This window comes from Ranitomeya imitator, chromosome 6, assembly GCF_032444005.1.
Source record: "Ranitomeya imitator isolate aRanImi1 chromosome 6, aRanImi1.pri, whole genome shotgun sequence".
NCBI classification, from domain to species: Eukaryota; Metazoa; Chordata; class Amphibia; order Anura; family Dendrobatidae; genus Ranitomeya; species Ranitomeya imitator.
In genome coordinates, this window is record NC_091287.1 from 215,649,063 (window position 1) to 215,672,632 (window position 23,570).

The following is a 23,570-nucleotide window of genomic DNA, read 5'->3' on the forward strand; positions in this document are numbered from 1 at the left end:
AAGGAGCGACCCAACATTGAACTGGATGAACCATTTGCATACCCTTTGCCAGATTACCAGCATCACCCTCTGCGGTCAGCAGTTGAAGTTGCCCTCATGAGGGACCAATTTGCTGCCAACTTTGTTTCTGACATCGGATGTGTGGCATGGCAAGATGATATTGTGTAAATTGTTCTGTTGGGTTTGGGTCTGTACCAGTCATGTTTAAAATGTTCCTAATGTTTGTTGTTAATAAACGTGTTTTGATACCTGTACCGAGACTCCTATGTCTTTCCTCTCAAAACCACTTATGATGTCAGTGGTATGGTTGCTGACGTCATTACATCCTGCGTCTCTTCTTCAGTATCTATTGGACACAGACTGAAGAGACGATGGAGGTATAATACAAAGCAGATCTATACTCACCAGGTCATGTGTCAGAAATAGTGAGTTCATGATGCACAAAAGCCAGCGTCATGAATTCACTATTTCTCCATCGCCACATTGGGGGATACAGGACCGTGGGTGTATGCTGCTGACACTAAGTAAATACAAAAAGGGTTAGTTCCTCCTCTGCAGTATACTCCCCCCACTGGCTATGGATAATCCCAGTTCTTGCTTAGTGTCCGTAGGAGGCACACTGCGTTTTTTTCCAGACGTTCTTATTTTTATTTTTAACTTTGTGCAAGAGGATGAAGGGGGCGACAGACCCTTTTAAGGGGGCCAATCTCCCCCAAAACATCAACAGCCGAGCACGGAGAGTTTACTCCCCGTACCCTCTCCTGCGACGTGGGATGTTCGGCCGAGAACTAGCCTGTAAAATCCTAGGGGAGCGAACCCTTAGGATACACAGAGGAAAGTGCACTTTCCATGGGTACAGTGTGGCCGCCCTCCCTCTGCACCACCACTGAAGAACAGCGGTGCTGCAAGGAGCTTCCCAGTCCCTCTCCACCCCCTCATCAATAGGGCGGCGGATCGAAGTTAACTGCACCCACCCTCATACCTCGCCTGAAGAGGATCACAAGCGGTGAGTCTTGCAGCGGTGGGGCGGCGGTGGGGGGGTCCCAAGCGCACCGCGGGCTCGGCCGGGCACCACTAATTTAGTCCCCGGCTTCGGCCTCAGCTTGGCCGCGTTCCGCCCACAGTGCGCGTCATGCGCTAGGGCTCGCCCACCGGTTCAGCGCTTCTCGCACACTGCGAGAAGCGCCCCACAAACTCTCGGCGGCCATCTTTGATGCGAGGAAACCTTCTTGTTGCCGGCTGCACCTTCTCGGTCGCAGCGCTGCCACAGGACCTGGGTAGGTGCACTGCACGCTGATACAGGCCCTCATACTCCGCACACAGTGCTCCGCCTTCTAGCTGCACAGGTAGCCCACAGCCCTGCACGGAGGTTAACTGACATCATGTCTCTGCCTAAACCCAAAAAGTCTGCAAAAACAGTGTTCTTCACTTCTTGCACCTCCTGTCAGGCTGCGCTACAAAGCGGGCATACTGCTCCGCTCTGTAATGCTTGTGACCCTAAATGCGCTCAGGAGCCCCCCGCCGTAAACGAGCCCGTGGTGACCAGTCCCCCTGAGTGGGCTTTGTCACTTTCGCAATCTATGGCTTCTTTGACTAAAGCTATTGAGTCCCCCCAGGATCTAACCAGGAGCAGAACCACTAATCTGCCTATTCAGGAAGCTCCCCCTTCGGAATCTTCAGCCTGCAGGGGCTGCTCTCGAAGCACAAGCGTCCATCTAGGAAGCGTGTCCGCTCTCACTCCCCAGGCACCTCTTCCAACCAGGACTCTGAATCTGAGTCTGATGGGCCTCTAGACCTGGAGTCGCCAGGTTATCAAAGCACTATAGATAGTCTCATTGAGGCCGTCAACCAGTCCCTTCAGGTTGATGAGGAACTGGCGACCTCCAGTACGGATAATTCGGTGTCTTTCAAAAGGACCAAACGTACTCACAGGGTGTTTGCCAATCACCCGGAGTTCCAGGACATAGTCCAGTGACATAGGGAGCGTCCAGACAAACGCTTTCAGGGCCAAAGATCTCTGGAGTCCAAATATCCTTTTTCTCCTGATCTCCGCAAACAATGGACAGAATCCCCTCCTGTGGATCTTCCTGTCTCACGTTTGTCCTCTAAAACTATCCTATCCGTGCCGGACGGATCTTCTATCAAAGATCCCACAGACCGCCTAGTTGACTGTCTCGCCCGTTCAGCTTTTGAGGCTTCAGGCTCGGCACTCTTTCCCTCCTTCACTGCTACCTGGGTAGCCAAAGCCGTGACTTGTTGGGCAGACTCTCTGCATAAGGCTCAACAGAACAGTGACCTTCCTCTTGACATAGCGGAGCTAGCAAATCAAATTTCCTTGGCTAGCGAGTAAACGCTTCCCTAGATGCGGCGAACTGCTCTGCACTTACGGCTTCAAACGCTGTAGTGATTAGGAGAGCACTATGTCTGAGGAACTGGCGAGCAGACTCCGTATCTAAAAAGTCCCTCATGTCTCTGCCATATCTCAGTGGCTGTCTATTTGGTGAAAACACTGCCCTGCTACCAAGTCATATGCACCCCAATAAGAATTTGAACTCAGGTACTGGATGGCCACAGAAAACCCACTTCACATTCTTCAGTTGGTCCTGCCATACTGTTTCCTTATGCATTGAGTGCAAGGGCCGCCATGACCCAAATTTGCACGCACCCCAATCCCCCTTGGAAGAAACATGGAGGAGGGCCTCATAAAAAAAAAAACTATCCCATTACAAAGGAGCGGGTCTCCTAGACTCGTAATGCCCATACACTAAGTGTATGGGCGGAATAACATTTCCCCATGTTGGGTACATTTTTTTTTTTTAAATATTTAACCCCTCTGTGACCTTAGACGTACTATCCCGTCGAGGTGCCCTGGGCTTATCTGACCCTGGACGGGATAGTACGTCATAGCCGATCGGCCGCGCTCACGGGGGGAGCGCGGCCGATCGCGGCCGGGTGTCAGCTGCTTATCGCAGCTGACATCCGGCACTATGTGCCAGGAGCGGTCACGGACCGCCCCCGGCACATTAACCCCTGGCACACCGCGATCAAAGATGATCGCGATGTGCCGGCGGTGCAGGGAAGCACCGCGCAGGGAGGGGGCTCCCTGCGGGCTTCCCTGAGCCCCCCGCAGCAACGCGATGTGATCGCGTTGCTGCGAGGGTCTCCTCACCTCCCTCCCTGCTCGAGCCCCGGATCCAAGATGGCTGCGGATCCGGGTCCTGCAGGGAGGGAGGTGGCTTCACAGAGCCTGCTTAGAGCAGGCACTTTGAAGGCTGCAGCGCTGCATGTCAGATCAGTGATCTGACAGAGTGCTGTGCAAACTGTCAGATCACTGATCTGTGATGTCCCCCCCTGGGACAAAGTAAAAAAGTAAAAAAAAATTTTTCCAAATGTGTAAAAAAAAATAAAAAAAAATATTCCAAAATAATGAAAAAAAAAAAAAATATTATTCCCATAAATACATTTCTTCATCTAAATAAAAAAAAAAAAACCAATAAAAGTACACATATTTAGTATCGCCGCGTCCGTAACGACCCGACCTATAAAACTGTCCCACTAGTTAACCCCTTCAGTAAACACCGTAAGAAAAAAAAAAAGAGGCAAAAAACAACGCTTTATTATCATACCGCCGAACAAAAAGTGGAATAACACGCGATCAAAAGGACAGATATAAATAACCATGGTACCGCTGAAAGCGTCATATTGTCCCGCAAAAAAAGAGCCGCCATACAGCATCATCAGCAAAAAAATAAAAAAGTTATAGTCCTGAGAATAAAGCGATGCAAAAATAGTTATTTTTTCTGTAAAATAGTTTTTATCGTATAAAAGCACCAAACCATAAAAAAATGATATAAATGAGGTATCGCTGTAATCGTACTGACCCGAAGAATAAAACTGATTTATCAATTTTACCAAACGCGGAACGGTATAAACGCCTCCCCCAATAGAAATTCATGAATAGCTGGCTTTTGGTCATTCTTCCTCACAAAAATCGGAATAAAAAGCGATAAAAAAATGTCACGTGCCCAAAAATGTTTTCAATAAAAACGTCAACTCGTCCCGCAAAAAACAAGACCTCACATGACTCTGTGGACCAAAATATGGAAAAATTATAGCTCTCAAAATGTGGTATTGCAAAAAATATTTTTTGCAATAAAAAGGGTCTTTCAGTGTGTGACGGCTGCCAATCATAAAAATCCGCTAAAAAACTCGCTATAAAAGTAAATCAAACCCCCCTTCATCACCCCCTTAGTTAGGGAAAAATAAAAAAAAATGTATTTATTTCCATTTTCCCATTAGGGCTAGGGTTAGGGCTAGGGTTAGGGCTAGGGCTAGGGTTAGGGCTAGGGTTAGGGCTAGGGTTAGGGCTAGGGTTAGGGCTAGGGTTAGGGCTAGGGTTAGGGCTAGGGTTAGGGCTAGGGCTAGGGCTAGGGTTAGGGTTAGGGCTAGGGTTAGGGTTAGGGTTAGGGCTAGGGTTAGGGCTAGGGCTAGGGCTAGGGTTAGGGTTAGGGTTAGGGTTAGGGCTAGGGTTAGGGCTAGGGTTAGTGCTAGGGTTAGGGTTAGGGCTAGGGTTAGGGCTAGGGTTAGGGCTAGGGTTGGGGCTACAGTTAGGGTTGGGGCTAAAGTTAGGGTTAGGGTTTAGATTACATTTACAGTTGGGAATAGGGTTGGGATTAGGGTTAGGGGTGTGTCAGGGTTAGAGGTGTGGTTAGGGTTACCGTTGGAATTAGGGTTAGGGGTGTGTTTAGATTAGGGTTTCAGTTATAATTGGGGGGTTTCCACTGTTTCGGCACATCAGGGGCTCTCCAAACACGACATGGCGTCCGATCTCAATTCCAGCCAATTCTGCGTTGAAAAAGTAAAACAGTGCTCCTTCCCTTCCGAGCTCTCCTGTGTGCCCAAACAGGGGTTTACCCCAACATATGGGGTATCAGCGTACTCAGGACAAATTGGACAACAACTTTTGTGGACCAATTTCTCCTGTTACCCTTGGGAAAATACAAAACTGGGGGCTAAAAAATAATTTTTGTGGGAAAACAAAAAGATTTTTTATTTTCACGGCTCTGCGTTATAAACTGTAGTGAAACACTTGGGGGTTCAAAGTTCTCACAACACATCTAGATAAGTTCATTGAGGGGTCTAGTTTCCAATATGGGGTCACTTGTGGGGGGTTTCTACTGTTTAGGTACATTAGGGGCTCTGCAAACGCAATGTGACGCCTGCAGACCAATCCATCTAAGTCTGCATTCCAAATGATGCTCCTTCCCTTCCGAGCCCTCCCATGCGCCCAAACGGTGGTTCCCCCCCACATATCGGGTATCGGCGTACTCAGGACAAATTGGACAACAACATTTAGGGTCCAATTTCTCCTGCTAACCTTGGAAAAATACAAAACTGGGGGCTAAAATATAATTTTTGTGGAAAAAAAAATATTTTTTATTTGCATGGCTCTGCGTTATAAACTGTAGTGAAATACTTGGGGGTTCAAAGCTCTCACAACACATCAAGATGAGTTCCTTAGGGGGTCTACTTTCCAAAATGGTGTCACTTGTGGGGGGTTTCTACTGTTTAGGTACATTAGGGGCTCTGCAAACGCAATGTGACGCCTGCAGACCATTCCATCTAAGTCTGCATTCCAAATAGCGCTCCTTCCCTTCCGAACCCTCCCATGCGCCCAAACGGTGGTTCCCCCCCACATATGGGGTATCAGCGTACTCAGGACAAATTGGACAACAACTTTTGGGGTCCAATTTCTCCTGTTACCCTAGGGAAAATACAAAACTGGGGGCTAAAAAATAATTTTTGTGGGAAAAAAATTTTGTTTTATTTTTATGGCTCTGCATTATAAACTTCTGTGAAGCCCTTGGTGGGTCAAAGTGCTCACCACACATCCAGATAAGTTCCTTAGGGGGTCTACTTTCCAAAATGGTGTCACTTGTGGGGGGTTTCAATGTTTAGGCACATCAGTGGCTCTCCAAACGCAACATGGCGTCCCATCTCAATTCCTGTCAATTTTGCATTGAAAAGTCAAACGGCGCTCCTTCCCTTCCGAGCTCTCCCATGCGCCCAAACAGTGGTTTACTGCCACATATGGGGTATCGGCGTACTCGGGACAAATTGGACAACAACTTTTGAGGTCCAATTTCTTCTCTTACCCTTGGAAAAATAAAAAATTGGGGGCAAAAGTATAATTTTTGTGAAAAAATATGATTTTTTATTTTTACGGTTCTGCATTATAAACTTCTGTGAAGCACTTGGTGGGTCAAAGTGCTCACCACACATCCAGATAAGTTCCTTAGGGGGTCTACTTTCCAAAATGGTGTCACTTGTGGGGGGTTTCAATGTTTAGGCACATCAGTGGCTCTCCAAACGCAACATGGCGTCCCATCTCAATTCCTGTCAATTTTGCATTGAAAAGTCAAATAGCGCTCCTTCCCTTCCGATCTCTCCCATGCGCCCAAACAGTGGTTTACTGCCACATATGGGGTATCAGCGTACTCAGGACAAATTGGACAACAACTTTTTGGGTCCAATTTCTCCTGTTACCCTTGGTAAAATAAAACAAATTGGAGCTGAAGTAAATTTTTTGTGTAAAAAAGTTAAACGTTCATTTTTATTTAAACATTCCAAAAATTCCTATTAAACACCTGAAGGGTTAATAAACTTCTTGAATGTGGTTTTGAGCACCTTGAGGGGTGCAGTTTTTAGAATGGTGTCACACTTGGGCATTTTCTATCATATAGACCCCTCAAAATGACTTCAAATGAGACGTGGTCCCTAAAAAAAAATGGTGTTGTAAAAATGAGAAATTGCTGGTCAACTTTTAACCCTTATAACTCCCTAACAAAAAAAAAAATTGGTTCCAAAATTATGCTGATGTAAAGGAGACATGTGGGAAATGTTACTTATTAAGTATTTTGTGTGACATATCTCTGTGATTTAATTGCATAAAAATTCAAAGTTTGAAAATTGCGAAATTTTCAAAATTTTCGCCAAATTTCCGTTTTTTTCACAAATAAACGCAGGTACTATCAAAGAAATTTTACCACTATCATGAAGTACAATATGTCACGAGAAAACAATGTCAGAATCACCAGGATCCGTTGAAGCGTTTCGGAGTTATATCCTCATAAAGGGACAGTGGTCAGAATTGTAAAAATTGGCCTGGTCATTAACGTGCAAACCACCCTTGGGGGTAAAGGGGTTAATGGGGATCATACACACCAGCAGCACGGAACACGTGAACCCTGGTGATCTAGTGGTGGAAAATGATGAGTGGTTGAAAAAGGCCTCATTAAAAACTAGGCCCAATTTAAAGGAGCATGCCTCCTAGACTTGTAATGCCCATACATTAAGTGCATGGGCTGTCAAATATTTCCCCAAAGGGGTTACAGTTTAAAAAAATTATTTATAGGTAGTATCATAGACACCCTTCCCCAAAAACTGAATGGCTGGAGCAGCATATAACATTCTCACCATGGTGATCTAGTGGTGGAGAATGAGGAAACATTGATGAAGGCCTCAATAAAAACTAGGCCCAATGTAAAGGAGCTGGTCTCCTAGACTTGTAATGCCCATACACGCAGTGCATGGGCTGAAAAACATTTCCCCAAGGGGGATACATTTAAAAAAATATACCATGTGCATCATACACACCCTTGCCAAAAATTGGACTACTGGACTACCTGTAGCGGCACAGAATACGATAAACCTGGTGATCTAGTGGTGGACATTGAGGAGACATTGCTGAAGGCCTCATGAAAAAATAGGCGCAATGTAAAATGCAACATTTTTTCAGGAAGCCCTCCTGTACCTCTCGTGAAAGGGGTATTGGGGTGCGTTGTAATTGTTGGCAGCCCAGCCACTCATTTCATAGGCAATAACAGTATAGGAGACCCACTGATTAATAATGGCCCTTTAAGAAGATTAATGCCACCTGATGCACCAGTAAAAATAGGCTCTGTGACTTTGAGTCCCTCCTTCTATAAATGAAACAAGATGTGTCTGCTTATGTGTCACACACCACATGGCCAGCTAGGGTTGTTAAATGTTGCAATGACATTTCCCAGTGAATGCATTTGTATTGGTTGAAAGCAATGTTAAAGTTGAAAAACGCATCAAAAACGCGGCGTGTGAACATAGCCCAAGTGGTGGAGGAACATATTGGTCTGGGGTTAATTATTTTGCCTTGTATACAAGTCATTACCCTGGAAAGGATGTGCCTTAACATATTTCCCAGCAAAATCCATTTTGGTTTCGGTTTTGTAATTTTTTTTTTATGCACCTGTAAAAATGGCGTGATACTCTGACAGCATTCTTTACAGCTGTGACCTTGGAGTCAGGAATACTTCCAGGGGCGATCCCCATGATGTTCCTGTGTCATTTCAGCAGTGCTTTCATCATTTTCAGACGTTTTTCAACCTTAAAAGGACCCCCGGGGGGGATCGCAGTAAAAATACTCGGGTTTCCCATAGACTTACATTGTGCTCGTTGCTCGGGTCGAGTACCCGAGTATTCCAATCTGCTCAACCCGAGCCATGAGCACCCGAGCATTTTAGTGCTGTCTCATCACTAATCAGGATCCATTGAAGCATTGCAGAGTTATTACCTCATAAAGGGACAGTGGTCAGAATTGTAAAAATTGTATGGTCCCCAACGTGCAAACCAGCCTTGGGGGTGAAGGGGTTAACATGAAGTTTTCTTCGTGGGAAGCTCATTGATTTCTTTTCTTTTCTCTTCTTACTTCATTCTCACAAAACTGAGGATGCATGGCTCCTAACAGACAGGGTATAGTCTGCTGGGGAGCAGCCAATTTTAATTAATTGCAATGTTAGTGTAAGCCTCCAGGTGGCAGCAGGCTATCCAATGTTTCTATGTTCCCCAATATTTGACAAATATATTTTCTGTGATTAAAACAAGCTATTTTTCTTGTACAAGCTATTCTTTAAGTAACAGTGTTTATTATAAATATATTTTTTGTTTTTCTTAAGAAAGTTGCAGAACTTAAAGGAGCCAATGTGAAAGACAGCCGTCCTTCTGTTTCTACACAGTTGTTGCAAACTACAAAACGAAAAGGTCCAGTTTTAGAAAGCCTGGAGAGTAAGCGTATCAAAGGTAAACTACAAATGCTACATCTATCACTGTGGCCCTTGGGTAGCTATTGGCAGAGCGTTCCTGAATCCTATGTCCCCACCATGCAAGCCCCGTAATGAATCAGGCGTGTTTTCAAAGTGACGTACACTACAAAAAAGTGGTAACTTCTGGCACTCACCTTTTCAAATTTTATTGTTGCAAAAAATCAATGATTTCAAATGACAGACCCAAAAGAATACAGACATGTACAACTCGACGTTTCGGTGTATTGTTGCCTTTTTCAAGATACGTCTGTTCTGTAAGAATAAAACCGTATTAATACTAAATAATGAAAAATTAATACAGAAAAAATGAACACCGAAAAAGGGGTCCAATGATACAGAGAAAGAAATCTATTGGTCTCATTTCATAGGTTCATATAAAGCAAAAATGACAATAGCCAACAAGCTGCACAGGAATGGGGAGGCTGCATAGGTACACTACATCTGATTATGAATGAGACGAGCTGGCATATTCACGCTGGCTGAAACTGGTGTGAAAACGGCAAAAGTCTCAATGTTTCTGTAACTCCGTGTTGCGCAAACAAAAATTAGCAACTTTATAAAGTGTTATGCACCAGAAATCTGGCGTAATAGCTTTAATGAATCCAGGCCATAGTTTCACTATGATTGCAGTTCATCTTAAAGGTCACCAGGTTTTCCCAATATAGGGTACAGCCATCTCCTTTAAGGTCTTTTTTACAGTATTCAGGAATGATGTATGTAAGTCTCCAGTCCACTCTGCAGACCCCTCAAAAGACCCTTTATTATACTAACAGTGCAGTCCAGTATGGTGGGTGTCTTTTGGTCTTGATCCAGCACCTCCTCTCTTTCCACAACTGCCATTCTCCTAATTTTCATGTGGATGGTGTGTCCTATGTCATCCACACAGTAATGTTACGCAGGGGTAAAGTCTGCGCATGCGCACTGCCTCGGCAAGACAGCTAGATGCGGTTGGGCAGGGGCATGATTGGGAGAACCTGTGTGGATGATTTAGGACGCAACATCCACATGAAGCAAGTTGGACAAATGCGATTGTAGGAAGAGAGGAGGCCTCAGATCAAGACCAGAGACGCTCATCGGAACAGACTGTACCGTTTGGGGGTTTAATAAAAGGTCATTTTTGGGATCTGCAGAGTTAATTAGAGGACTTACACCACATTCTTAATTATTGGTCAACTGCCATTTTTCTCCAAACGGTCAATGCAAATGAGTCACTATAATGTTCAAATCATCATCAACCATTAAGAGTATAAATCGGATTTTATTGGACAAACCTCCCAATGGAAACAGTATTTTCTTTTGAAAGCTACATTTTTTTATGCACTGTTCTAAATTATGCACAACAAAGTACCCAAACATTTTATAGGTTGTAAATAACTGAAAACCGTCATTTTTTGGAATTTGCAGCAATAAGATCTCATTTACTGAAATCAAAAGTTTTTCAGTTAAAAACATCCCAACAGGCCAAGTTAAATGTTAACATAGGACCCGTTCTTTGATATCACCCTCATAATTCTTGCATCCATTGAACTTGTGGGTTTTTGGAGAGTTTCTGCTTGTATTTCTTTGCATGAAGTCAGAATAGCTTCCCAGAGCTGCTGTTTTGATGTGAATGGCCTCCCACCCTCATAGATCTTTTGCGGCAGGATATTCTAAATGTTCTCAATAGTGTTGAGGTCAGAGGCTGTACACCATAAGTTTTGTGACTCTTCGGCCGAACCTGCCGGACACGAACATCCAGGTGTCCACCCATCTCTATTCAAGAGTTCAGGAAAAATCTTGATGCAGGTGGACCTCGCTCCCTCCATTGTTAGCGTGCGGCTCATTGAGTTTGGATTTTAGAGACGGGAGTCCAGGGTGTGTGACAACATACTGAAGAGGAAGTCAGTGACCTGGTGGTCAGGATGCTCGAAACGGAAGTGAAGTACAAAAGTTGGTTCCAGTGCGCCCTTACCACACCAGTGGGGAATTTATCAGTGCCTAATAGGGGTGTGCAATTGGGGAAACCAATATTATTATTTACTTGTCTGTTAATTATGGTCAGTGTATCCATTTTTAGCCTTTTTAGGATTAATTTAATCTGAGACAGTCTACAGGGGCCTGCTTTCATCCGAACAGCAGTTTTCACCCTAGTGGTGGTGCCAGTGTTTTTTTCTCTATTGTATTTCACAGGTGTTTTGACATTGATTTCAGCGATCGAAAGAGCTCCAACACACAATACCATCCATGAGTTTATTTGAAAAGCAAAAAAATTTACATCTTTATGACGATTAAATCCAATTTTCTCAATAATTTGGACCTCACTGTACACAGCATAGTAGAATGCTGTAACTGAGGCTTTAAAGGTGAAGGCTGCACTATATTGGGAAAACCTGCTGAGACGGGTTCCTTTTTAAAGAAGGTGATTACAATTTTCCTTAACCCTTTGTCAGGGAACAGTGCGTCCGAATCGCGCTTCGGGGTGCACTATATCAAATTCTCGGCGGTCCTTGGAACAACTCCTTTACCTTTTAGAAGTAAGACTCCGGATAGTATCTACACATAGCACCTTATAGTTTGCACTTTGTGCACAGTATGCACTTGCATTGTCCTTCCTTACACCAAATTGAATACGGTTATAAGAACATAGTATGCACGTTTTTATAAAAATTCTCTCTTGCTTTTATTAACAGCACTTTTTGTTTATGTGCAAAGTAATGTTTTTTCATGATATGTAGTGAGTCCTTATGGGTATATAATATAAATTGGACCTGCCATATGTAACGTATAATTTGATATGTGCACAAATATTTTAAGTACATACATATTAAATAATCTTGATTTTATTTTTGTATATTTTTATGGTTCTATAATCGCCACTAAATAAATAAATATATATATTCTAAAATATTCTCTGCTGTGATGGTTTTGGTTCTGGCTATGTTGGGAGCACGGTTCTTTTTGTGCCTAAAAAGTGGAAACCCCCAACAAGTGACAATATTTTGGAAACTAGACCCCTTAGGGAACTTATCTAGATGTGTATTGACTAGTGATGAGCAAGTATGCTCGTTACTCAAGTGTCTCCGTAAATTCACACTGAAGGCATCAAAACTATGAATTAACACATGTGGAATTATATACTTAACAAAAAAGTGTGAAACAACTGAAATTATGTCTTATATTCTAGGTTCTTCAAAGTAGCCACCTTTTGCTTTGATGACTGCTTTCACACTTTTGGCATTCTCTTGATGAGCTTCAAGAGGTAGTCACCGGAAATGGTCTTCGAACAATCTTGAAGGAGTTCCCAGAGATGCTTAGCACTTGTTGGCCCTTTTGCCTTCACTCTGCGGTCCAGCTCACCCCAAACCATCTCTATTTGGTTCAGGTCTGGTAATTGGAGGCCAGGTCATCTGGCGTAGCACCCCATCACTCTCCTTCTTGGTCAGATAGCCCTTGCACAGCCTGGAGGTGTGTTTGGGGTCCTTGTCCTGTTGAAAAATAAATGATGGTCCAACAAAACGCAAACCGGATGGAATAGCATGCCGCTGCAAGATGCTGTGGTAGCCATGCTGGTTCAGTATGCCTTCAATTTTGAATAAATCCTCAACAGTGTCACCAGCAAAGCACCCCCACACTCACACCTCCTCCTCCATGCTTCACGGTGGGAACCCGGCATGCAGAGCCCATCCGTTCACCTTTTCTGCTTCGCACAAAGACACGGTGGTTGGAACCAAAGATCTCAAATTTGGACTCATCAGACCAAAGCACAGATTTCCACTGGTCTAATGTCCATTCCTTGTGTTCTTTAGCCCAAATAAGTCTCTTCTGCTTGTTGCCTGTCCTTAGCAGTGGTTTCCTAGCAGCTATTTTACCATTTAGGTCTGCTGCACAAAGTCTCCTCTTAACAGTTGTTGTAGAGATGTGTCTGCTGCTAGAACTCTGTGTCGCATTGAACTGGTCTCTAATCTGAGCTGCTGTTAACCTGCGATTTCTGAGGCTGGTGACTTGGATAAACTTATCCTCAGAAGCAGAGGTGAGTCTTGGTCTTCCTTTCCTGGGGCGGTCCTCATGTAAGCCAGTTTCTGTATAGCGCTTGATGGGTTTTGCCACTGCACTTGGTGACACTTTAAAAGTTTTCCCAATTTTTCTGACTGACTGACCTTCAGTTCTTAAAGTAATGATGGCCACTCGTTTTTCTTTACTTAGCTGCTTTTTTCTTGCCATATTAAAAATTTTAACAGTTTATTCAGTAGATCTATCAGCTGTGTATCCACCAGACTTCTGCTCAACACAACTAATGGTCCCAACCCCATTTATGAGGCAAGAAATCCCACTTATTAAACCTGACAGGGCACACCTGTGAAGTGAAGACCATTCCTGGTGACTACCTCTTGAAGCTCATCGAGACAATGCCAACAGTGTGCAAGCAGTCATCAAAGCAAAAGGTGGCTACTTTGAAGAACCTAGAATATAAAACATAATTTCAGTAGTTTCACACTTGTTTGTTAAGTATATAATTCCACGTGTTAATTCATAGTTTTGATGCCTTCAGTGTGAATGTACAATTTTCATAGCCATGAAAATACAGAAAAATCTTTAAATGAGAAGGTGTCCAAACTTTTGGTCTGTACTGTATATTGACACCCCCCAGGTTAAAAACATCCGCTCTCTGCCGCCCCAGAAATGGCGCATCTTTTAGATGCGCCAATTCTGGCACTTAGCCTCACTCTTCTCACTTGCCTTGTAGTGGTGGCAAGTGGGGTAATATTTGTGGGGTTGATGTCACATTGGTATTGTCCGGTGATATCAATCCCACGGCTTAGTAATGGAGGAGCCTCAATAAGACACCTATCCATTACTAATGCTATAGTTATATGGTAAATAAATACACAGCCAGAATAAAGTCTTTTAGTTGAAATAATCACACAGACTCCTTTATTGAATCTTAATTTGCCATATTTACTTTATCGCTTAATCCCCAAATCCCTCGATGTCCTGCAATAAAAATAAAATAATAAACCAACATAATTACTCCCTGTCCGCCGTAGTCCATTTACCGAGTGTTTCAAGACAATCTCACTTGTAGAACGATCACATCAGGAGATGTGACCGCTCTACCTGGCCTCCGGTGATACACTGACCGGAGCTGAGAGTTCACCAGAGTTTGTGCTCTCACTTATGGCACCGCTGCGTGAGAATTTTCTCTCGCAGAGGTGCCGCAAGTTAGAACCAGAGCTGATCAGCTGATGAACTCCGGTGAGCTCTCATGGCGGCGCAGTGATACACTGCAGGAGGATTACCCACAGTCTCCGCCCCACAGTCTCCTCCACCCACAGTTCCCGCCCCCACACAGTCTCCACCCACACACTCATCCTGCTTCCTTTCTGCAGCGTTTTTGGCACGCAAATCCACAGACCTTTTTACACCTGCAGTTTAGCTGCGGATTTGACTGACTCAAATTAAGTCAATGGGTTCAGAAACGCTGCAGATCCGTAAAAAGAATTGACGTGTTGTGGAAAATAAAACGCCACGAATGAGTGCGGAATTTTCTGCAGCATGTGCACACCAATTCTGGATTCTCAATGATTAACATTGCTTGAGCACTCCTTTGCTGATTTGGTGCAATTCTGCGCAGAAAAAACGCTTCGGATCCGCAACAAATCCGCAACGTGTACCCATAGCCTAAAGGTTCCACATGTTTGCCAGTATTGATCCAATGTGTCCACGCCGATGGCTGCCTTTCAGGGAAGGGTGAGTGCTGTGAGTAGCTGCTGTAAAGCCTGATAGGTTTGCCAGCAAGTGCCAGAAAATTACAGCTCTGCTAAATAGCGCCAAAGTCATGTGCTACCTTTTAAAACATATACAAATTGCGTTAGGCAAAAAAAATCTAACTAAAGACCATCAAATTTAACTTTTATTCATACTACTAACAGAATATAAATTGTTAAAATTTGCATGAGTTGTTATAGGTCATTGGACACCGCTAGATTAGCTGTTTGCTGAATTCATGAGTATTTACAGACCTTTAAAAGGTCTGGTAACCCATTTGCTGGTTCAGTATAGCCTCAATCCCCTGATGCTAGTTTATATAGTGAAACATGTTGGGGGGAGGCTTAGGATTATGTTTTAATATGCCTCAGTCAGCTTTATCAATGGTGTACATTGAATGATAGGATTGTTAATATTATACATTTTTATAGTGCCATTTATTCTATGGCGTTTTACAACTGAAAAGGGGGCAAGTATAGACAAGTACAATAACCATGAGAAAAAACAAGGCACTATCCGCTACAGAAGAAGAGAGAACCATGCCCGCGAGGGCTCACAGTCTACATGGGATGGGTGAGGATACACTAGGAGAGGGTAGAGCTGGTTGTGCCGCGGTTCAGTATGTTGAGGATCACTGCAGGCTGTAGGCTTGTCGGAAGAGGTGGGTCTTCAGGTTCTTTTTGAAGGTTTTCGTAGTAGGCGAGAGTCTAATGTGTTGGGGTAGAAAGTTCCAGAGTATGGGGGAAGCACGGGAGAACTATTGGATGCGGTTGTGGGAAGAAGAGATAAGAGGGGAGTAGAGAAGGAGATCTTGAGAGGATCGAAGGTTGCGTGTAGGTAAGTACTGGGAGACCATGTGACAGATGTATGGAGGAGACGGGTTTTGGATGGCTTTGTATGTCATAGTAAGGGTTTTGAACTGGAGTCTCTGAATGATAGGAAGCAAGTGAAGGGCTTGGCATAGGGGAGAGGCTGGGGAATAGCTGGGAGACAGGTAGATTAGTCGGGCAGCAGAGTGTAGGATTTATTGGAGTGGTGCTAGAGGGGAGGCCAGAGAGTAAGAGGTTGCAGTAGTCAAGGCGGGAGATAAGGGCGTGCACTAGTGTTTTTGTGGTGTCATGGTCAAGGAATACGCGGATTCGGGAAATATTTTTGAATTTGAGTCGGCAGGAGGAGGTAAGGGCTTGGATATGTGGCTTGAAAGAGGGCAGAGTTGAGGATCACCCCGAGGCACCGTGTGTGTGGGACTTGAGAAAGTGAGCAGCCATTGACATTGATGGATAGGTCTGGTGGAGGGTTTGAGTAAGATCGGGAAAGATGATGAATTCTGTTTTGTCCATGTTCAGTTTTAGAAAGCGAGCAGAAAAGAAGGCTGAGATAGCAGACAGACATTGTGATTTTGGTGAGTAAGGAGGTGAGGTTAGGTCCGGATAGGTAGATCTGCATGTCATCGGCGTAGAGATGATACTGTAAACCGTGGGATCCTATGAGCTGTCCCAGGCCGCAGGTGTAGATGGAGAAGAGTAGGGGTCCTAGAACTGAGCCTTGAGGAACACCGATGAGTGGTGAGGTGAGGAGGTGGTGTAGGAGAGGGAGACACTGAATGTTCGGTTTGTTAGATATGACGAGATCCAGGATAGGGCCAAGTCTGTGAGGCCAAGGAGAATGGTCCACAGTGTCAAAGGCAGAAGATGGGTCCAGGAGAAGGAGGACAGCACAGTGTCGCTTGCTCTTGGCGGATAGTAGGTCATTGGTGACATTGGTAAAGGCAGTTTCAGTTGAGTGATGCATTCGGAAGCCAGATTGTAACCGGTCAAAGAGGGAGCAGGAGGAGAGGTGGGATGACCGTTCAAGATTGACATGCTGTTCCAGTAGTTTTGAGGCATAAGGGAGAAGAGATATCGGGCAATAGCTAGACACAGAGGATGCGTCGAGGGAGGGCTTTTTATGGATGGATGTGATTGAGGCATGTTTGAAGGATGAGGGAAAGACACCATTTGTAAGATATGTTGAAGAGGTGTGTTAGTTAGGGTGAAGACTGTGGCGAAGTTAGGGATGAGGTGGGATGGGAGTGGGTCAAGCGTGCAAGTGGTGAGGTGTGATCTTGACAGGAGGGTGGAGAGCTGATCTTCTGTCATGGTGGAGTAGCTGGTTTTGGAGGAACAGGGCTGAGCAGCTAAGAGGGGCATTGGGGGCGGCGGGCCAAAACTTTCTCTGATCATATCGATCTTCTGCTTAAAGAAGGAGGCAAATTCTTTAGCAGTAATGAGTGGAGAGGGAGGAGATGCTGGGGGACGGAGTAGAGAATTGAAAGTGTTGAAATGCTGTTTAGGGTTGTGAGACAGGAAGGATATGAGAGATGAGAAATAACTTTGTTTTGCGGCAGTGAGAGTGGACTTGTAGGGACTGCTTGTATGCGATGAAGTGCTCGGTAGAGCGGGATCGTTTCCATCTTCACTCAGCGACCCTGGAAGCCTGTCTTAGTTGTTTGGTTAGGCTGGTCAGCCAGGGCTGTCTATTGATTGTACGAGTTTTGCTATGCGTCAGGGGGGCAGCCGAATCAAGTGTTGCTGTTATTGTGGTGTTATGAAAAGTGGCAGCAGCATCTGTCATGAATGAAAGCTATGTCTGTAAGAAGTAGAAGGAACTCAGAGAGTGATTGTAAATTGAGGTGCTTGAGATTTCTGTGAGGGTGAGTGAGTTTATGGAGTGGGGGTTGCGCTCTAGGAGAGGAGAGGGAAGAGTATGTCAGTAGGTTGTGGTCAGAAAGAGGGAGAGGTGAGTTAGTGAGATTAGTAAGGGAACAGAAGTGGTGAAGATGAGGTCCAGCGTGTGGCCATCTTTGTGAGTGGTCGCAGAGGACCGTTGAGTGAGGCTGAAGGAGGCAGTGAGCGATAAAAGTTTAGAGGCAGCTGAGGTGGAAGTGTAAATGGGGATATTGAAGTCGCCCATGATGATAGTGGGAATGTCAGCAGAGAGGAAGTGAAGTAGCCAGGTGGTGAAGTGGTCAAGAAAGGTGGAGATGACTAGTTCTGGGGGGCGGTAGATGACAGCCAGCTGGAGGTTGGAGGGGGAGTAGATACGGATGGAGTGCACCTCAAATGAGGGAAGAGTAGCAGAGGGTGGTAGCAGAATTGAGGTAAAGGAGCCGGCGTCAGACCAGGAGCAGGCCAACTCCACCACGTTTGTTACTGGGGCGAGGGGAGTGAGAGAGATGGAGTCTGCCGTAGGAAAGTGCAGCTGGAGAGGCTTAGGCTGCTGTCACACTAGCAGTATTTGGTCAGTATTTTACATCAGTATTTCTCAGCCAAAACCAGGAGTGGGTGATAAATACAGAAGTGGTGCTTGTTTTTCTATTATACTTTTCCTCTGATTGTTCCTCTCCTGGTTTTGGCTTACAGATACTGATGTAAAATACTGACCAAATACTGCTAGTGTGACGGCAGCCTGAGTCAGAGGGGGTGAGCTAGGTTTTAGTGATGGCAAGGAAGTAGAGTTTGTTGGTGATGAAGAGATCATGGATAAATGGCAGTTTATTGCAGACAGAGCGTGCGTTCCATAGTGCTCCAGGTAAGGGGACCAGGGGAGTGGGGCCTGGGTGGATGGGTATGAGGTTATCAAGGTTGCAAGAACGTGTAGAGGATCGTGGCATGGTGTTTGAAATGAGTGTGGGGATGTTTTGAGGAGGTCCAGGATTTGGGGACACGTTGCCAGCAATGAGAAGTAGCAGACAGAGCGTTAGAAGGTGGGAGCAGGATAGGACATGATGTGGCCGTATGAGTCTGGAGAAAAAAGATTGATTGTGGAGGAACAGCTGTGAGGAGGAGGTGAGATGGTTGGGGAGGATGGAGGGGGATATTACTAGTTCCTTACTAGGTGGGGGGATTACAGGAGGTAGGGAAAATTAGAGTATTATGGGGGTGAAAGTGAAAAGAAACCGAAACATTGTAGTTGTTTTAGATTCTATTACCTCATAGTCAAACTCCAGTCCAATTCTAATCTAATTCAAAGTAGTGTAATTAAAAATTTGTGATTTGAAAGATGGAATTTGGAAGATACCTGCAGCAGACTACGTCTTGATCAGACGCAGGGCTCTGAATATATCTGGGACTAACACCAATCAGCTGAAAGGGGATGTGTGCGTGTGTGGCCAGACCACATGTTCAGACTTTAACAAAGGTCATAAGGGGGGGGGGGATGTTACACTGACCACTCACATATGCATGGAAGACACAGCTGTGAAATATGTCATAGGAAAGTATTAGTAGCGGCTGCACCATAACTATCCTCAAACCATTACAAGGGGAATGTCTGGAGATCTCGGACTTTATCCTGTATCACCGCATTCTCGACCGTATTATAGGTTACTTATTTGTATAGGGGGTTGGAGACCTGGGTAGTTTTCCCAAATTAAGTTTGTGACGTGCCCACATCTGGCTGGGTATGTCCTCGAATCAGGTACGGAATGGGGATTTGAGCATCTACTGTCCAGGGCTGTAGGAAGTGTCAGGGACAAGAGAGTACACAGAATGCCTTCGTATAAGGGGGTAGTCAACTTGGGGCCATTTGGAGTGAATTCTATGCAGGTTACAATTTTCTGCAACACGTCTGTCCCCAACAAATTAAGATACATCAGGGGAAATTAAAACCTGGGTCTTAATTGAGGTTGAATCATGCTGATTCAGTCGGAGGGGCTGAGTCATTTGTAATTTAGATTTTAATTTTAGGAGGTAGAAAGTGTACATGACTCATGGTCCTGGGGAGATGAGGCACCTTGGGCATCAATGGCATGGGAACCCACAGGACACAGTAATTAAGCCCACAGAGTTTCTGTTGGCCACAATATCTGCAGGGGGATCAAGAAGAGTGCAAGTTTTACATCAAGTACAGAGACTACGGGGTCTCTGCGTTAGATTACATACGTAGTTCTATGTCATTTCCTTTGATTTATTTCACTCCTTGAGATACTAATCATATCCTAGCCAGCTCAAATATGTTTTTCTGTATTCCAGTAATCCTTCCTGTGGAAACATGGGAGGTCAGCGGGTGCCCCAGTCCGCTAACAGAAACTGCGTGGACCAAGGATCGTCCCACTGTACGCCCGCTCTCTTTAACATGGGCAAAACGCTACTAAGACAACACAGGGTGAGGGTATAGCAGTGCGGCAATACTTTATTGAACCACAAAACAGGCAGACAACACACAGAACAGTCCCCGCAAAATACCCCACTATGATGCACATTAGAGTCTCGCCCTTCCGATGACTTGCCGGGATAATATCAGCTGGTGCTTTAGATCTTCCAGGGCCGGCTACCCCACCTGTGGCATGCACAGAGAGAAGGTAACAACAAGCTTAGGAAGATGACAGTCCATTGAGGTGCAAAGCCAGTTGATCAGAGGGTCACAACCTGGCTTCAGCTTCCATGGCTGACTACCCCACCTGTGGCATGCACAGAGAGAAGGTAATAATAAGCTTAGGAAGCTGACAGTCCGTTCAAGTACAAGGCCAGTTGACTGGAGGGTCACAACCTGGCTTCACCGAACATCTCCTTGGAGCCAGGTAACCAGCGGGTCTCAATCCTGACTTTCTCTAAATGTATCCATGGATTCACGATGGACAGTGAAACAGATCTGTATTCTTCCAGTTGGGGCCAAAGTCCCCTAAGCTGGCATCCTGTAGAATGATAACTGTGTCCCTTGTGATGGAGCCATGATGTCTTGGCTGCTGTCCTGTCTTTGGTCCATTTGGATGTTTTGATGTCTTTGCTGAATCCATGTCTCTCGCACAGATGCATATATCCTATTTTTATGATTAACAAGTGTCCTTCATTCAATATTTACAGGTAATGCTGATAAGATCAACTCACATTCTTTGATTATTTAATCTACTAGATGGTGGCCCGTTTCTAACGCATCGGGTATTCTAGAATATGTATGTATGTATGTATGTATGTATGTATGTATGTACGTCACGCTTAGCACAGCCACGTAGTATATAACACAGTCAGCCACGTAGTATATAACACAGCCAGCCATGTAATATATAGCACAGGCACGTAGTATATAGCACAGCCACGTAGTATACACTCCCTGACAGAAGTTATGTCGCTTATCCATGTTATGTAAATAAAAGCTTATAACCTGATGTTAAATTCATCCATTGGTTGTATAAATTATTCTTTTGAAAGCTGAAACCCTCCGAAATGTGGTTTAGGTTAAGAAAATAAATTGACATCAATGCAGAAATATTGATCAGTTAATGGACACAGAATGGTCAGATTTTGGCAAGACAAAAGTTTTGTCGCCCACAGAAAGTAATGTGATATTCAAACAAATAATTACCTTAATACAAATCTATGTTGCATAACATTGGTGAATGAAGTTGTGGTGCTATTAGTCATATTTAATATTTTGTGTGACTTCCCTGAGCTTGAAGGACTGCATCCATGCGGTTTAACAATGATTCATACAATTTATTAATGAAGTCATCAGGAATAGCAAAGAATGCAGTCTTGCATGCCTCCCAGAGTTCATCTAGATTCTTTGGTTTTGTCTTCCAAGCTTCCTCTTGCATCTTACCCCAAACATGCTCAATGATGTTCATGTCTGGTGACTGGGCTGACCAGTCCTTGAGCACCTTGATCTTTTTTGCCTGGAGGAACTTTGTTGTAGAGATGGATGTATGAGATGGAGCACCATCCTGCTGCAGAATTTGACCCCTTTTATGATTTGGAATATTAGAGGTAGCTAATGCTTCTTGATATTTTAGGCTATTGATATTGCCTTCCACCTTGAAAATTTGCACACCCCCATACTGAATGTATTCCCAGACCATGATCTTTCCACCACCAAATTTAACTGTTTTCTGGGTGTATTTTGGATCCATATGTGCTCCAGTAGGTATCCTGCAGTATTTGCGGTGGCTGTGGCGTAATTCTACTGAAGATTCATCAGAGAAATCCATCTTCTGCCACTTTTTCAGCGTCCATCTGTTTAGCAGGCTGTGGGACTTTGCAAATGCCACACGGATTTTTATTTGCCTTTTGTTTAGTGCTGGCTTCTGGGCACTGATTCGACCATGGAGGCCATTTCGAGACAGAATCCTACAAACTGTTCTAGTTGACACAGGAATTTGAGGTGACCAGGCCTGTTGGAGCTCTGCTGCAGTGGAAGAGGGGCTTGCTTTGGATTTTCTAATCAACAAACTTTCCTCCTGAGCAGTTATCTTGCGGGGTCTGCCGGACCTGGGCTTGTCAAACACATCTCCAGTCTCTTCAAATCTTTTTTTAATTCTTTGTACTTGACGCTGAGACACATGAAAGGTGCCAGCCACCTCTGCAGTGGATCTGGTCTTCAGCCTCTTGATAATCAAGGCTTTGGTCGCAGGGTGGATTTTTGGCATGCTGTCAGAGCTCAAGTTGCAGTTCAAGTGCAGGTCTGGGGTGCTGTTTTTTTTTATACACACACACACACTAATTAACTGATCATTTACTGAGCACATGTGAGGATGAAAACTAGGATTGGGTGCATTATATGACCAGGCGACCAAAACTTTTGTCTTGCCAAAATCTGACCATTCTGTGTCCATTATCTGATCAATATTTCTAAAAAAAAAAAAAAAAAAAAAGTTATATACTCACCCTCCGGCGTCCACTGAAGCTGTCCTGATGTGCACGATGCTGCCGCCAGCTTCCGTTCCCAGTGATGCATTGCGAAATTACCCAGATGACTTAGCGGTAATTTCGCAATGCATCACTGGGAACGGAAGCTGGCGGCAGCATCGCGCACATCGGACGGCGAAATGTGAGAATAGCACAAATTTTAATTTTTGTTTATTATTTTTAACATTATATCTTTTTACTATTGATGCTGCATAGCCAGCATCAATAGTAAAAAATTGGTCCTGGATGGGGCAACACCCTGGCACTGGCTGGAGGGGAGTAGGGAGGGGGGCACTGACTTGAGGACAGTAGGGAGGGGTCAATTCGCTGCTGGACTAAGCCTGTCTGATTGGTCGCGGCCAGGCGGCCGCAACCAATCAGCGATGCGGGATTTCCGTTCTAGACAGACAGACAGACAAACATATGGAAGTACCCCTTAGACAGGGACAATGTGTCATTAGCATATCAGCAAACATCACTAGTCATCCAGGATAAGAGCACAGTATATTAGAGCAAATGTCAACTTCCAAAACAATATTACAGGCTTACGCAAGCAAAAGTCTGTTTTCTTGACCAACCAGAAAGAAACAAACAAATTCAAAAGTCATCATATAGATATGTATATTCTTTCTGGCTTGATGAAAATAGTTGTCTGGTTAATGAAGATAAAATGCTATGTCGTCACACTTCCCAATTCCATAAGAAGAAATGTTACCCCTTAGACCCCAATCCAGAGCCCCTCACCTAGCCAAATCCGTTCTCATGCTTCGCACTGACAAGGGCCAACAGCCTGAAACACCGTGTCTGCGCATTGAGATACTGATTTGGCTTTTATCCTAAGTCATATTGCACGACTCGTTAAAGGGTTGATTGTGACTTGTAGGATCGCTACTTCCAACAGGTGGCGCTATAGAGTTTAAGTCCTCTTTTTCTCAGAAGAGGCAATTTGCACATTCCCAATTGCAAACACCCTTTTTCCATTACTTCTTAGTCTTTCCAATATATCACATGTATGGACAAGGGTGGT

At 44.5% G+C, this 23,570-nt stretch overlaps 1 protein-coding gene across 2 annotated transcripts in view; it reads left to right on the forward strand.

Annotated features, from left to right (window-relative positions):
- Positions 1 to 23,570, forward strand: part of ZNF830 (zinc finger protein 830) — a 216,267-nt gene that overhangs the window by 37,922 nt on the left and 154,775 nt on the right. For both annotated transcript variants that reach the window (XM_069730476.1, XM_069730477.1), the window contains exon 3: positions 8,991 to 9,114. In XM_069730476.1, the coding sequence (XP_069586577.1) occupies positions 8,991 to 9,114 (124 nt within the window). The remainder of the gene's footprint in view (positions 1 to 8,990; positions 9,115 to 23,570) is intronic.